The sequence below is a fragment of the Apiospora aurea genome (genome assembly GCF_038362705.1).
Source record: "Apiospora aurea strain CBS 24483 chromosome Unknown utg000003l_segment0_segment0, whole genome shotgun sequence".
In the NCBI taxonomy this organism is placed as follows: domain Eukaryota; kingdom Fungi; phylum Ascomycota; class Sordariomycetes; order Amphisphaeriales; family Apiosporaceae; genus Apiospora; species Apiospora aurea.
The window spans coordinates 2,701,826-2,717,074 of NW_027117390.1; the positions used below are offsets into that span (position 1 = coordinate 2,701,826).

Sequence of the window (15,249 nt, forward strand, 5' to 3'; positions counted from 1 at the left end):
AGAGGAATCAGCTTGGTCTTACACGTTATCCATTCAAACAAAATCGAACCCTCGTCTCTATCGCCACGCCTTGTTCATTGGCCACACTCCACGGTATTTAAAATGAACGCATCTATCAAAAGGACAATACACAATACACTGTTGACTAAACTCGTTGCTTTCCCCCAATCCCATTAACCCCCCTCCCCCGCTATCCCTCCCCCTATCTCTTAGCTCACTTAGCTCAGAGACCGGTGTCCGCCGCCGTCTGGCAGCGCCACAGCGTCATGATGATCATGTACTGGAGCTTCTCGTACACGGTGTTGGTGGGAATGCCCTCGTAGCCGCCGGGACCCAGCTCGGCGAACTTGGCGGCGCTCTCGGGGTCCTTGGCGGGCCGGTCGACGGTCAGGTCCCAGGTCAGGGAGCCGAGGACGGGGCCTTCGGGCATGGCGGTGCGGTACTTGGGAATCTCGGGGTCCTCCTTCTCGGTCTTCTTCTGTTGCTCTTGCTGTTGTTGCTCGAGTTGTCTCTGCTGCTCGAGTTGTTTCTGCTGCTTCTCCAACTGTTTCTCCTCAAGCTCTGACTTCTGCTGCCCCAGCTCTTTCTCCCGCTGCTCCAACTGCTGTTGCTCATGCTGTTTCTCCTGTATCTCTTTCTGCAGCTCCGCCATCCGTGCTTCTAGCTGGTCTCGCTGCAGGTATTGTCTGCGCAGCTCCAACAGCCGGTCGCCCCGAGCGCCCCACGTCGCGAACTCCTTCAGCGCCTGCTCCGCCTTCTCCTTCTCGGTCCAGTCCGGCATCTCCTCCGGCTCTTCCATGCCCGCCGGCAGCGGCGGCGGGTAGTCCGTGTTCAGCACCGGCGACTCGCGGTGCGCCATCTCGGCGTCCTGGGGCGCCTTCTTCCGGATCAGCCTGTTGTGCCGCGCGATGAAGCGCCGGTCGTACTCCGGGCCCAGGGAGATGTCCATCAGCGGCGGCAGCTCACCCGGGATGTGATCATCGTCTTCTTTTTCTACATCTGCAGCAGTAGTAGCCATCTTCTTCCCCTTCCCCTTGTCCTTGCCCTTGTCCTTGCCCCCAGCAACCGCAGCCGCCATGGCCGACACCACCGGCTCCTCCTCCTCCCCCCCTCCTCCTCAAACTCATCCTTGAGAATGGCGTCCCACTCCTTGATGTTCTCCTCGCGCCGCGCGATGCGCTCCCGCGCCTCCTTCTTTGACGCCTCCGTCTTGAGCAGCTTCTCGATGGCATACTCGTCTTGCTCATTCCACGCCGTCTCGTGCTCGATCCAGTCCTCGAGGCGGCGCTCGTACGCGGCGTCGAAGCGCTCTTGGGGGACGTCGGACGCGAGGGCCAGCAGGCACAGCAGCAGGCAGCGCAGGTAGCGCGACCGCCACGCGGAGAGGCAGTGCGCCTTCAGCTTGGCGCTGCCCATGCCCATTTCCTGCGCGGCTTTCAGGGCTTCTTCTTCGCGCAGCAGGGCCTTTTCGAGCGCGGACAGGGCGGAGCGCATCCTGTTGTTGGTGAGGGCCGAGGGGGCTTGGGAGCTGACCGTCTTGGCCTTGCTCGGGTCCTTCTTGGCCTTTTCGGCGCGGTCGGCCATGTTGTCGCACTGCTGCTGGATGTACGTCCACTGGTCCTCGTGGCGGCGCGCGAACCGCTTCAGCTCGTCACGGTACCGCTTCAGCGCGTCCTCCCTGATGGGCTCGGTGGGGGTCACGAGCTCGGTGCCGCGGGGGACGCGCGGGCCCAGGCCGGCGTCGGCGCGGAGGCCGGTGAGGTCGTTGAGGGCGTCGTCGAGGGTGTAGAGGTCGTCTTCATCGATCTCCTCTTCTTCTGGCTTCTCTTCTGGCTCTGGCTCTGTCTCGGGCTCTGTCTCTGGTTCTTTTGTAACTACTTCTTCGGTGGGTTCCTTTTCCTTTTCTTTTTCTTTTTCTTTTTCGGCTCTATGGGCTTCCTCCTTGGTTTTCTCGATGTCCTTGGTGGTACCTTCAATTACCTCCATTTGACCGTTCAAGATAGCGTAGATCTCTCCTGGTGTCATCTTTCCAGGGTTTATCCTCGGTTTCTTGGTAGCAGGGCCGTCGGTCCTGCCAACATCGGTCCCAGTTCTCTTGTTGCCGTTGCCGTTGCCGTTGCCGGTGGTGGGCTTGGTGGGCTTGGTCTTGGAGTCGGTATTCGTGTCGGCGTTCTTGTTGGCGTGGCTGAACTGGATCTTCTTGCCGTTCGCATCGACGGCCGCTCTCAGCATGGACTCGTCCGTGGTGCGGAAGCTCTGGGTCGGCATGTCCTCGTTCCAGCCCAGGTTCTCCATCAGCAGCTGCGCCCCGTCGTGGTCGCCGGCGCCCTCCCAGAACGCGTCCGTGTAGGGCGGCTGCTCCAGGTAGGCCGGCACGCCCGAGGGCGTCTGCAGGTCCGACCAGTGCACGTCGAGGTCCTTGGGCTTGAGCAGCAGCGCGTCGAAGGCCTCGCGCACGATGTTCTGCGAGTTCTCCACCAGCCGCCGGTTCTCCGCGTCCGTGTTGGGCTCCGTCACCACCCCGCTCTCGGCGTCGGCCTGGCGGCTCGTGGGGAGGGCCAGGAACTCGGCCCAGAGCCCGTCGAACTCGGGGTGCCCGATCAGGTCGCCGTCCACCCAGCGCGTGGCGCTGGGCGGCAGGCACTCCTCGATGAGCTCCTGCATCCACTGGAAGTGTACGCCAAGCCGCGCGCTGTAGGCAAGCTGAAGGGCCGGCTCGCCCTGCAGCCAGCGGAAGTCGCGCATCAGTTTGCGCAGCCAGTCGAGGCGCTCATCCTCCACGCCGCGGCCCATGTAGAAGGGCGGGCCCAGGCCCTCGCCGACGGCCTCGTAAAAGGGCTCCTGGAGGGTTTTGTTGAAGATCTCGATGACTTGGGCCTCGAGGTCGCCCAGCGCGGGGAGGAGCTCCAAGTCTTCCTGCCCGGCCGCCGCGACGGAGCGCTGGGTGTCTTCCAGCAGGGCGATGTAGCGCGGGTACAGATAGTTGACCAGGTAGTCGAGGTGCTCGTGACCCTGGAGCTCGGCCTCGGTTGCGGAGCCGTGTGTCAACGCGATGAAGTCGTTGATCCGGGCCTCTAGGTCATCGACCGCCCATATCGGGCTCGTAGGGTGCTCTGCCATGGCTTTGGGGTTTTCTCTACTGTGACAGGCTTTGCGGTGCAGTTTCTTTCTTCCCCCCTTTTTTTTGCTTTACTTCGGTTTTCTAGGCGGCTTAAAATAGCTTCATCACAGAGGTGTTGCAACCTGGAAATTGAATGCAGGAGTGCCAGATCAATTGAAGATGCAGTTGACATTATGGTAGTCTCCTTGTCCCGATCTGCGCCCGGACACGTCAAAGAGTTTCGATTTGACGTTTTCAGAATCCATGGCATTTTTTACGACAATGATGTTCAGCTCATGATTCTTTGTCCGAATATGGGGGGACCTATACTGAGCCCAGCCCGACGGGCGTGACACAAAGACTTCCGCATCCAGACATTCGCCAGCTAGGGGCATCTGAACCATTGCTCCGCTTCGCATTCCTGTCTTTTCCGGCACCATTGCACAAAGTTCACAGCCAGCAGACTGGAAAGCTACCTATCTAGAATGCTTATTAACTGTGACTGCAACCTGCATGAACTCAAGGCTTTCAAATAGTGTCTCAGGTTGCATACATCAATAGTTGGAAGACATGCGTCTCCCTAGGGGTACGGGTGCCTACGCCATGTGGAAAAGCCCCTAGAGATCAGGCAAAAAGATGAATGTGCCCATTACCGGATTCGAACCAGTATTCCCTTGCACTCCCAAGGTTATAGGCAGAGTGAAGGTGCTCTACCGTTGAACCAAGTGAGACTCGCTAGTCTTGTCACCATCCTGCTCGGCGATACTATATTTCTTATTATAAAGTCCTAGTCTAGTATATTTTGACAACACAAACCTCGATATCAGTGCTAAGCGATCATAACTCTGGCATTATTATCATGCACAGTTCCTAGATGTATACCCATAAAATCCTAATAGAACACGTAACACAGTCTTGATCATGATACTGATTTTCTTATTCGCTTATAAAACCCTTCGCGAACTAGTTAAATCATACATACAAGCAAAACCCCAAATATCTCAAAGCTGGCACCTCCCCCACTCCCCCTGTAACAGCTCCTCACAGCTTATGTAGCTTCGCCTGCAGGACCCGCCAGAACGTGAGGATGACCATGTACTGCAGCTTATCGTAGACCTCCTCCCGGGGCAGCTCCTTATACCCAGGCGGCCCGCCCTCCGCGAAGATGGCGAACTCGGGCTGCTTATCCTCCGGCTTCTTCTCGACCCGTACTTGCTTCCCGTCCTCCATGTGGTACTTGTACCTCTTCCGCGTCGGCCTGAACGTGCTGCGGCGCATCCGCGCGGCGTACCGAGAGGGATCCAACACCCGCTCCGTCTCCTTGTCCAGGATCGCGTCCAGGATCGCATCTTCCTCTTCTTCCCTCTTCTTCTTCTTCTCCTCCTCTTTCTCGTTCTCCTGGGTGGCGGCTTCCGCGGTGGTTGTGACCGGATCTTTCTCCGTCGTGGAAGACGTGGTCTCGGCCTCTTTCGTGTGCGCCCCCACCTTCGCATCCTTCTTATCCGCGATGGCCTTTTCCAGCGCCAGGATCTGGTTCCGCCAGTCCTCGATCTTCTCCTCGCGCTCCGCGAGCTCGGCCGTGTACCGCGGCCGGAGGTTGCTGTTGGCCTTGATCCGGTTCAGCGAGAACAGGTTGAAGTCGTTCCAGACCTCCTCGTGCAGGATCCAGTCGGCGAGGCGGTCGACGCGGGCCTGCAACAAATCATCGTTCGGGCGCGCCGCCATAATGAGGCGCGTGTGCAGGCAGCGCAGGTAGCGGAGGAAGATGGTGGTGCACTTGAGCGTCTTGAGCTTGCCGTAGTTGTAGCGGCCATAGGAGCGCTCGCTGGTGATGTACTCGCGCTGCGCCGTCATCTCCGCCTCGAGCGGCGCGAGGTGCTGGTCGGGGCGCGGGGCTTCTGGGATGGCTTCGCGGGCCCATTCGAACTTTTCGAACCACGGGCTCAAGGTGGATCGGTAGTTCCCGAGGACGTCCCGGGGGATGCCAACGACCGGCGTGGTCAGGCCCCGCCTCGACTCTAGGCCGGAGGTCTTCTGTAGGAGATCGATGACGTCGGCGTCGGCGTCGGCGATGGTGTAGCTGTAGAAATCGCTGCTTTGGATCGGACCACCGGCGGTATCGCCGCCGCCAGTGGAGGGCTGCTTCGTTTTGGTCGACGGGGTCGGTTCTCTCTTGTTGGCGCTGCTGAGCGCCTGTCGTTTGGCGTTGGTCTTCTCACGCTCTATGTCTGCCCGGGCCTCCGCGCTGGGATCCCCAAACACGCCAAAGTCCCGTTTCTCCCCGGCGTACGTCTGGCTGAAATCCAGGGGGAAATCGCTCTTGGACTCGTCGGCCGGGCCGCCGAGATACGCCTTCAGCGCGAGCGCGCCGGGCCGCTTCTCCGTGCCCGACAGGAACAGGGGGTCAGAGATGGGGCGATCGACGCAGGTCGGGCGGGACTTCTCGTCGACCAGGCTCTGGAGGGGGATGTTGATGTCGTCCAGGCTGATGAGCAGGGCGCGCGCGGCCCTGAGGACGGCGTTGACCGAGCTGTTGACGAGCTCGCGGCCCTCGAACGTGTCCTTGGGGGGATCCCTTTTGTCCAGCCCAGCGAACTCGGCGAAGATGCAGTCGAACTCCTCGTTTCCAATCAGCCTGCCCTTCTCCCAGGCCGCCTCGTTTAGCGGCCAGTTCTTGCGGCGGAAGACGGACATGGCGTCGAGGTGTTCCAAGACCGAGCTGGCGCCGCGGGACCGAAGCCAGGGCGCCCTGCTGAGTGTATCCATTTGCTCCTGCAGGACGGGCATCCAATTCCGCTTCTCGGCTTGGTTGTTGAGCTTGGCACGGGATAGGGCATAGGGCACCCCTTCTATAGCGACCATGGCGTTATCGAATAGCTTGTCTGCGTATTCGTCTTTTGGGAGTTTGCTACGATACGACGCGATGTCTTCTAGGAGGCGACACCATTTAGGGTAGCTCTCCGTGATGACGTGCTCTGTGAGGTTGAACTTTCCATTCAGCGACGTGTTCATGGCTTTCAGGACTTCGTTTTGGTAATCAATGATCTGTAGTCGCAGCTCATCGCCCTCGTGAGTAGAGGCCTCCCCCATGTCGTATGCCAATGCCATGATGTAGAAAGCCAGGAACAATGGTTTCAATCACTAGATCGGAGACGGGGTGGCATAGGATGAAGATGCTGTTGTTCTGTGTGCTGTATGTCAGTCAAAGGCAGGCAGCTGACGTTGATGATTGAAGGACGTAGGGCGTCAATCAAGTTGGGAAATAAACACATAAACAGCAATGCTTGTCGCGCCGCCAGCCCATTCCAACGTTGCTATAGCCGCAGCCCTTTGTCTGAGCGAGTTTGACGGTTGCGTACCGGTCGTCTTTGTGCAAAGCGAGAGCTGTCTCGACAAGCAAATTTTCCTTCCCATCTAATCAATGTATTCAATGAAAAGAACAATAGAATGAACTCAGAATACGGATCCGGCCCACGACAGACATTGTCGATGTCCCTTGTAATCACTGGAATTCTGACCACCTGCTTTGTTAAGATGTCAACCCTAACCATGATGCCGCTGCGCAGCAGATGCGCATCCCTAGGATCCCTACAACTCTGAATCTCTGGCTTGCATCGTAGTTGATACTGAACTAGCTGTCTCTTCTTTTGTTATCGGCGCACTAATACGAACTCCTCACGATGGCGAGCTCCGATAATGATAATCCAAGCATCCCGCTTTCCGAATGGTGCGAGGCGCGGTATCTGGGCAAGAACAGAGGATACGGCGTGGTTGCCCTGAAAGACATTCCCGAATCGACCACAATCCTCACAGACAACGCCCTGATCGGGATCGACGAAGCCGACACCATGTCGCGGCGCGCCCGGCGCTGGATCAAGCGGCAGTACGCCGCGCTGCCCGACGAGCAGAAGCGGCGGTTCGACGCGCTGCACTGCTTCATCTCGGACGAGGCCCGGATCGAGGTCGAGCTGAAGCTGCGGCACATCACGGGGGACGGCGACGGCGACAGCGACGGCGGCGCGCGGGCGCGGGCCCGGTACCTGCGCAACTACGAGCGCGCGCACACGTTCGCGACCAACTGCTTCGACGTCGCGACGAGCAACACGCAGGCGGCCCTCTTCGCCGACGCCTCGCGCTTCAACCACGCGTGCCGGCCGAGCGCCGAGTACGACGTCCGGCTGCCCGTCGGGGCGCAGGGGGACGTGGGCCAGGCGCGGTGGGAGGCGTGGGCGGTGCGCAACATCGAGGCGGGCGAGGAGATCACGATCAACTACAGCTTCCGGAACAAGCAGCGGGCTGAGCGGCAGGGCTTGCTGCTCAAGACGTGGGGGTTCACGTGCACGTGCTCGGTCTGCGACCTCGAGGGCGCCGACCAGGGCGCGGAATCCCGCAAGTTCGACGCGGACTTGAGGAACCTGGACTCGGACATGGCGGAGTGGGACCGGATCTCGTATGTCTTCAGGGGCTGGAACAATGGGGAGGTGAACGAACGTCTGGAGAGGCTTGATACCCGAATTGACCTCGCCCGCGATGTTGGAAACCAGGAGATACTATGGAAGTCGTAAGTGGTATAAATCCTTGAACTGCGCTCTTGATACTGAGTCAGTGTTGCGTTGCTCCCACTGTAGAACATAAACATACTCAGAGAGAGAGAGAGGGAGAGAGAAACTGCCAAGCTAACAATGCTCCCGACGAGGGGAGAGGAAATGTAGTCTCGAAGTAGCTTCCAAGTTCGCGGCCGCCCTGTGGTTCAGGACCCAGGAGGAAGAGTACCTCGATATGTGGCATGCCTACCTGAACGAGGCCAGGTTTGGGATATGCCATCGAGCAATGGATCCGGTAGAAATGGAAGACGGCACGTGGGACCGAGAAGTGATGCTGGAGCTGGAAAGTCGCACTCCTGACCCCAACGAGGTCTATACGGAGACCCTCGACGAATTACCAACCGTGGGGTTAGACCCGGATGATATGGTTCTTTAGACGCCCCGCCATCATCTCCGTGGTTCTGGTTTGGGTTTGGGTTTGCGCATGGCCAGGTTGACCGGTTTGGCATTTAGTTTACATATTGAACATAGATTTCAGAATGCGGAACGAGGCTGGCCAAGTGATAGAGAACATGAGCGAGGAATTCCCAAAGATACCTCGAGAAAACAGCATAATTGGCATACGATGCACTAACAAGCGGACTCGTTCCTTATCACCCTACCCAAACGGTTACACTTTCCAGAGGCGTCCCCGTGGTTGAGATGGCCGGCAGCTTCGACAACGATCTCTTTGGCCACGTACTGTGGTTGCGCAAGTGAGAACAACACCTCACATACTTGGCAAGTGGAAGATACGTCCAGCAATTTTCGGCGTCCTGTCGCCGCCCCTGCTGTTCCTCGTCTCCCTCCGGGCCTCTCCTCACCAGCTTCACCACCTGATTCCCACCGGTTCGCACACTGTCCAGACAGGCCTCGTCCACCACCAAGAAGTAGTTATGCCACCCCGCTAGGAGCTGGTCCGCCGCCTGGGGGCCCAATGGCTCTTCTGGGGCGGTTCTGGGGGTTGATGCGGACGACGACGACGACGACTCCGCTCCCGATGCCAGTATGCCCGGCTCCGCTGGCCGCAGGCCCTTGTCCCACAGCGCGAGGCGGGCTTGTCGCGAAGGGGCATCCCGATGAGCAGCCCTCTCACGCGCGAAGCGACGCTGCACCTCCTGCAAGCCGACGCCCTCGAGCGCCCCGTCCTCGAAAACTCGGAAGCGATGGTCGCCCTTTGCGTCATGCTTGATAAAAGTGGGATGTTGCAACAATCCCAAGAAGGCCTCCCATGCTTTCGGGTCCTTGTACGTGGTGCGGTATACCGCCATGCCCCAGTAAGGTACTCGCGTCGCTTTTATACGCGCTGTTATCCCGCTCTTTGTCCGGCGTTTTTCGCAGGTTTCGTGAAACAGGCGGCGGGATTGCATGCAGGATGGGGAAAATGGCGATATGGAAATCGGGTTTGGTGCGGGCCCTGACATTCCCATCGTGCCCGTGCAGCCCCTCGGATGGGTCTGGAGAAGAGATGCAGTCGATCTCAGGGAACAACCCCATTGGACGCCGCGTCGCGGCTCTGTGAGCCTCCCAGCATTGGCGAGGAGAGATGGAGAGAGAGCTTTGCAATTCATATGGTCGTTTGCTTTGAAGGCGGAAATGTATGGGACAGCGAAGAAGAGACCACGCAGGTGGGGGAGGATGAGCAAAGACACGGTGCCGACCATGCGGAGAAGGGAACAGGCCAGAAGGGTAGTAGTTGCTCTCCGGGGGTTGGGGAAGGGGAGACCCGAACATGGCTTAGTGGCTTCTGCACAAGGCGTGGCGGCGATGACAGGGGGTCGGACGCCTCTCCAACGATAGCACTTGGGGAAAAGGGAATAATCGATTCCGACACTGCTTGGGGTCTATCATCATCACTCAAGCTTGGGCAGTCTGAATCTGAAAGAACGCCTGATCAGATCCGACCGGGTGCAGCCGCACCTGATCCTCCGACATGCACTCTCGTAACATTTTCCCGATTAATCCAACAGCCCGAATCTGTTTGTTACCTTCTGCAAGCGCCGTCACAAGCTGCGACCTACAGCTTTTTCTACACGCACGCGTAAGCAGTGAAAGGGACGAATCAAATGCCGCCAATTTTCGCCAAACCCCTGGCGGCGATTTCGCACCCGTGCCACATCGTCTTGGCATGCATTTACCCTCGTCTGCCCCAAAAATGTTGGTTGTGTTGGATGCAGGAGGGTTGCACCATTCCGTACAGTATATCTCATGAATGTTCCCCGGGAAATGGCAACAAGTTGCATCGATCTCTGTTTCTCTCTGCTCATTTTCCTTCACCTCCTGACGACACCCGGTGTGTCGGCCTTACATTAGATAGGCACCATACACTCGAAGCCAGCTAGCTCACTTACACCGAAGAGCGTGATCTAATTACCATCTTTTCCACCATGCCGTCGGACACGAACAATCTCGGTCCTCTGACCACCGAGTTCCCCGTCCCCAAGACATGCACCTCGACCTTCCTGGGCGACAACGGCGGCCCGGGCCCGGGCAACATCTGAATCCAATTCGGCACCGCGGGGCCCAACTACATGTCCAACTGCTTCCCCGAGAACTTCCAGGCGCTGGACCCGTACTACTACTCCCCGGGCGTGTGCCCGCGCGGCTACACCGTCGCCTGCGCCGCGGGCCTCGGCGACGGCGCCACCGTGGGCACGTGCTGCCCGACGGGGTACGGCTGCGTGCGCGGGCGGCCGGGCCACGAGAGCAACGCGTGCCGGACCGTGCTCGCGACCGACTCGTACTTCTCGTACAGAGTCGCGCTCACGACGGCGACGGACGACTCCCCGCGGCCCCAGAGCTCGACCACGCAGTTCTGGGCCGCGGGCGCGGGCGTGTTTGCGCGGGGGCCCGTCATTCGGCGGTCGGGCAGTGACCCGTCGTGGCCGGGGTTCCCCGTGTAGACAGCGACGGCGGCGTCGACAACCTCATCTTCCACGACCAGTAGACGAGACAGCACCACTGGAACCAGCAGCTTGGACCCGATCACCGGCGGAGCTGTGACCGCCACAGCGACCGGAATGCCAAGCGCTAGCGGGGATGATGCCAGATTCACTACGGTCACTCAACCCGCCAGTGCCACCGGAAATGGCAGCCTAAGCGACGTTGCAAAGATTGGCATCGGCGTGGGTGTCGCCGCTGGAGTGCTGTCCTTGATCGCCGTGGCCATCTTCTTATTGTGGAGGCGAAAGCGGTCGTTGAAGAGGCAGACACCAACAAATGTTCAGCAGGAGGATTTGCAAAAGAACCACTACTTTCCGTCACACGATCCACACAGCTGGCGTGGCATCCACAGCAGCAGCAAAAGTACGTCTATCCACAGATCCACGAAAAGCCCGCACCGTCCGGTCCCTGGGTATATCCCGAGGCACAGGGGAACCCCGTGTCGGAGCTTGGGGCATATCCTGTTGAGCTGGACACTGCACGGCGGTAGGAGAAAGCCACAAAAGACAGCCATATTGGGGCGTTGCATAGACGGTGTCACAGCGTCGGAGTTTTTGGTTGAGTTAAATGATGTAGATATCCCGAGGAGACATAGTAGAGCATATCAACCATATATATCATTCATAATCACCATAAGAGCTGTCGAGGACTTCACAGTTCATTGACGTAGGAGATGGGGAGTGTTTGGATTCGATATATGTCAATTCATTAGATGGAGACTCCGCGACACGATTTTACTTTCGAAATATCAAGCTGCCAATTATCTCAATTTCCAACAGCCATAATTCAAAATGGAGGTCAGAAGTAGCTTTGCTCATTCCTACCCGACCTATATACGCGCTGATATCTCACTCGGATGGTGGGATTTTGAACCCCCCCTTCACCTGACGCGTAAACACCATGCCAGGATCAACCCGCTTTCTCAGCTCCTGCAACTTCTTGACGCTCTCATCGCCGTAGCTCCGGATGACCTCCTGCCACGGCGCCGCGTAGTTGAAGTAGAGGAACGGATCGTAGACGCCCAACTCCTTGGCCTTCTTCTCCACCTCGGCGACCAAGAAGCGCGCCGCATCGTAGGCCGTCTCATCGTCGGCCGCATCCTCCCAGGACGGCGAAATGACGAGGGTACCGAGCGTTTTGGTGCGCGCAGCTAAGCCCAGCGCGTTGGGTTTGCTGTTTTGGTTGTTATATAAGGCCAGCGGGATGGGCTCGATGCAGATATTCCATTTGACACCCTTCAGCTGAGCCACTTTGTCGATCGAGGCGCGGTACGCGTCGTAAACGCCGCGGATCATGGGCTCGGTCGGGACAAAGGTCGTCGTGGCGCTTAAATACCTGGACGCTTGCGGAGGCCGGAACGCCCCCGAGCGATTCGCCAACGCGGACATGCTGGCGACAATAGGCGGCATCCCCATTTTGGGGTTGAACGTCGGCAAAGCCAACGCGGGCTTGTAGAACTCGGGAACCTCGTCGCTAGACGGCCGCGTGTACACCATCTGGTTCGTGGCGACGGTGATGCCGGGCTCCCCGATGAAGGCCCAGCCGGTAAGGAAGTACGCGTTCACGTCGTAGTTCTCGGCGGCCATGAGCTGCGCGAAGACGCGAGCCTGGTTCTCGATATCGGCCTCGGTAGTCGGGCAGACGGCCAACGTGGACCAGAGCTGGCCCTGCTCGAAGGTGCGAAACGTGAAGCTTGTCACGATGCCGAAGTTATTGGAGCCCCCACGCAGCCCACACCAGAGATCCGCGTTCGGCCCCTCCTCGGCGGCCTCCACGATCGAGCCGTCAGCGAGGACCACCTCGAAACGCATTACCTGGTCGCACGTCCAGCCCTCGCGCGGGCCGAAGTAGGAGAGCCCGCCGCCGAGCGTAAGACCACCAACGCCGACGCCCTCGATCTGGCCGCCCGCGACGCTCAGGCCGTGCGGGTCCAGCACGGCATAAACCGCGTCCCACGTGGCGCCGGCACCGACAGTGACGCGGGACTTATCCTCGCTCAGCTCCACGGTGTTGAGACCGCGCAGGTCGACGGTGACGCCGCCAGGCGCGCTGTTGGCGCCCGAGAACCACTCGTGGCCGCCACCGCGGACGGCGAAGGGGCAGCCGGGCGAGGAGGCCAGGGACTTCACGATGGCGGAGGCCTCGGCGGCGCTCTTGGGGGTCACGAAGCAGGCCGGCTGGACGGCCGCGGCCTGGGGGCTGAAATACGACTTTACAGATTCGGTGTAGCCATCGCTGCCGGGTAGGAAGACCTTGTCTTTGCCAAGGAGGTCGATCAAGGTCTGGCACTGACAGTTTGTGAACGGACATGTTAACTAGTGATCAAGGCCCCCGGTGGATCCGAGAGGAGATTTCGCACACCTACCTGAAAGAGTGCTTCATTATTTGCCATTGTGTTCGTCCGAGGAAGCAGAAAGGCCGTGTTTCGCCAATTCAGCAGTTGTGCAGACTGAGGGGAGATAACAGGATCAAATTCTTATTTATGGCCTCATATGGAAAGGAACTGCGGAGTAATGGTTCGACTGCTTGCAAGTTGGATGTAACATAGTTACTTGGAGATGGAACCCATCTTCCAACCGCATAAGCAAACTCAACTGTCATTGGCGTGTTGGTTGGCTCAGTCCATGGAGTTGACGGCACCCCTGACTTCCATCCCCACCTTTACCGACAACACGGTCCGCTGTTTGGTGCAAATCTCCCTGCCGAGACTTTGCGACAAGGTTCTTACACATATATCTGGGGTTGGTCAGATGATAAAATCAGCACATAAGACCTTTTTGAGCATTCCCCGCCGATGTTGCCGTTGGTGACTGTTGGTTGGGCCAGAGATGCGACGTTGGTGTGTGGCGAGGGGCAAGCACGAGCTCGGTTCCATCCCCTCGGGAACGACATCCCTCGCCATTTCATTTTCCATATCTACTTTACTTCGCTCTCTTATGCGTTTTCAGGCCTTTTCATTCTGCATTGAAAGCTGCTTTCTCCATAAAACAGGCCCAGTCATCTATCTGAGCAGAAAACGTTGATCAATTGGCGGCTATGGGCATGCAAAAAGGAACCATCCTCCTGACAGGGGCAAACGGCGGGCTGGGCAGCGCCATCGTCAAGAAGCTCGATTCGGACCCGACGCTTGCCTCGTACCATGCAATCTTCACCGTCCGCGATGCAACTCACACAGAACCCCTCCACTTGAATTCTACCCATGATGTCGTGTCGCTTGATCTGACAAAGCTCGACAACGTCCGCCGAGTGGCAATGACGACTAATGTGAGCCCACTATGAAGTCACTTTGGCGCGTTATGTACCAATTTCGTTATCAAAGTCCTTCAGACGTTTCCGCCGAAACGCCGAATCATCGCTAAGACTTCAAATTCCAGGCTCGAGTTGCGGCGGGGGACATCCCGCCGATCCGGGCGCTCATCGTGAGCGCCGGCTACCAGGACTTTGGCAAGCAGACATGGACGGGTGATGGACTGGACACCACGTTCGTGGCCAATTACCTTGGACACTGGCTACTTATCCTTCTCTTACTCGGAAGCATGGACAAGGAGGCTGGCCGGATCATTTACATGGGCAGCCAAGCTCACGAGTAAGCACTGAGAGCACCAATCCACTCGGTAACATGTACGAACGCTGATGGACGACACGGCTGCACAGTCCCAAAGACCCCCGAAACTCCCGTACTGGGGCCTTCACTAACCCGAAGTACAAAACCTTCGTCTCGGACGCCGCAAGCTTCCACGCCATCGCCGAGGGCAAGTGGAGCCCAGCCACCGAAGACGCGGGCTTCCGAGGTGGGTACCGGCGATACGGCGCCTCGAAGCTCTTCCTGGCCATGATGCAGCACGAGCTGCAGGCGCGGCTCGACGCGGACGCCGCGCTCCGCGGCAACAAGATCTGCGTCGTCGGCGTGGACCCGGGCGTCATGTCGACCGGCATGCAGCGCCTCGCGCCCTGGGTGATCCGCGTGCTCATCTTCAAGATCCTCTACCCCCTGATCCAGCTCGTGTCCCCGAACATGGGGCCGCGCCCGACGAGTCGCGCGGCGGACGAGGCGCTGGACGCGGCGTTGGGTGATGGTGCACCTGGCGACGACGGGGACGAAGTAAAACTACCGAAGGATGGGTATTTCTATGAGAGGGCGGCAATGGAGACGAGTGAGGAGTCGCGGGATGTGAAGAAGAGGGCGTTGGTGTGGAGGGAGACGGTCAAGTTGACGGGATTGAAAAAGGGCGAGACGGCTCTGGCCAATTGGAAATGATTGGTGGAAACAACAGCTACCTATTTCCCGGGGCACTTGTTTGAAGGGTCGTTGCTACGTCTTCCTTCATGATGACTTATAGCTATCGTAATCAATTGACTCTACCTTGCTTTACTAAGATTGGGTATAGCTGTTGCGTGTCTGGATAAGTCCCTTGAACTGTCCCAAGTATCAAACACTGGCCCCGGTGGCTTACGGTTGACGTTATCTGGTACTGGACGTGGTCAAGACCCTGAATGTGTCGCCTCGAGGCGACTGATCAGCTACGGCACCATCGCCAGGAGCAGGTACGTAATGGTGGCCTGGACATGCCCATGCTAATTCCCCGGATGTACAGAAAGCCGATTGCCTAAGTCAGAAACTGA

At 58.5% G+C, this 15,249-nt stretch overlaps 7 protein-coding genes across 7 annotated transcripts; 3 read left to right on the top strand and 4 right to left on the bottom strand.

The window, feature by feature from the left end:
• Window positions 1-223: 223 nt before the first annotated feature.
• PG986_004696 (uncharacterized protein) lies at window positions 224-3,120 on the bottom strand (the record flags this gene model as incomplete). Its single annotated transcript, XM_066840918.1, has 2 exons — window positions 224-999; window positions 1,086-3,120. 2 exons carry the CDS (start codon window positions 3,118-3,120, stop codon window positions 224-226), a joined length of 2,811 nt encoding a protein of 936 aa, XP_066703545.1.
• Window positions 3,121-4,141: 1,021 nt separating this feature from the next.
• PG986_004697 (uncharacterized protein) lies at window positions 4,142-6,190 on the bottom strand (the record flags this gene model as incomplete). The annotated part of the gene is made up of 1 exon (XM_066840919.1): window positions 4,142-6,190. The coding sequence occupies one exon, from the start codon at window positions 6,188-6,190 to the stop codon at window positions 4,142-4,144; it is 2,049 nt and encodes a 682-aa protein (XP_066703546.1).
• A 590-nt stretch (window positions 6,191-6,780) lies between these two features.
• On the top strand, window positions 6,781-7,665 carry PG986_004698 (uncharacterized protein; the record flags this gene model as incomplete). The annotated part of the gene is made up of 1 exon (XM_066840920.1): window positions 6,781-7,665. One exon carries the CDS (start codon window positions 6,781-6,783, stop codon window positions 7,663-7,665), a length of 885 nt encoding a protein of 294 aa, XP_066703547.1.
• Window positions 7,666-8,297: 632 nt separating this feature from the next.
• On the bottom strand, window positions 8,298-8,954 carry PG986_004699 (uncharacterized protein; the record flags this gene model as incomplete). Its single annotated transcript, XM_066840921.1, has 1 exon — window positions 8,298-8,954. One exon carries the CDS (start codon window positions 8,952-8,954, stop codon window positions 8,298-8,300), a length of 657 nt encoding a protein of 218 aa, XP_066703548.1.
• A 1,260-nt stretch (window positions 8,955-10,214) lies between these two features.
• On the top strand, window positions 10,215-10,586 carry PG986_004700 (uncharacterized protein; the record flags this gene model as incomplete). The annotated part of the gene is made up of 1 exon (XM_066840922.1): window positions 10,215-10,586. One exon carries the CDS (start codon window positions 10,215-10,217, stop codon window positions 10,584-10,586), a length of 372 nt encoding a protein of 123 aa, XP_066703549.1.
• An 888-nt stretch (window positions 10,587-11,474) lies between these two features.
• On the bottom strand, window positions 11,475-13,018 carry PG986_004701 (oxidoreductase; the record flags this gene model as incomplete). Its single annotated transcript, XM_066840923.1, has 2 exons — window positions 11,475-12,914; window positions 12,992-13,018. The coding sequence occupies 2 exons, from the start codon at window positions 13,016-13,018 to the stop codon at window positions 11,475-11,477; spliced, it is 1,467 nt and encodes a 488-aa protein (XP_066703550.1).
• A 650-nt stretch (window positions 13,019-13,668) lies between these two features.
• PG986_004702 (NAD(P)-binding domain protein) lies at window positions 13,669-14,884 on the top strand (the record flags this gene model as incomplete). Its single annotated transcript, XM_066840924.1, has 3 exons — window positions 13,669-13,890; window positions 14,001-14,212; window positions 14,281-14,884. 3 exons carry the CDS (start codon window positions 13,669-13,671, stop codon window positions 14,882-14,884), a joined length of 1,038 nt encoding a protein of 345 aa, XP_066703551.1.
• Between the last annotated feature and the right edge of the window lie 365 nt (window positions 14,885-15,249).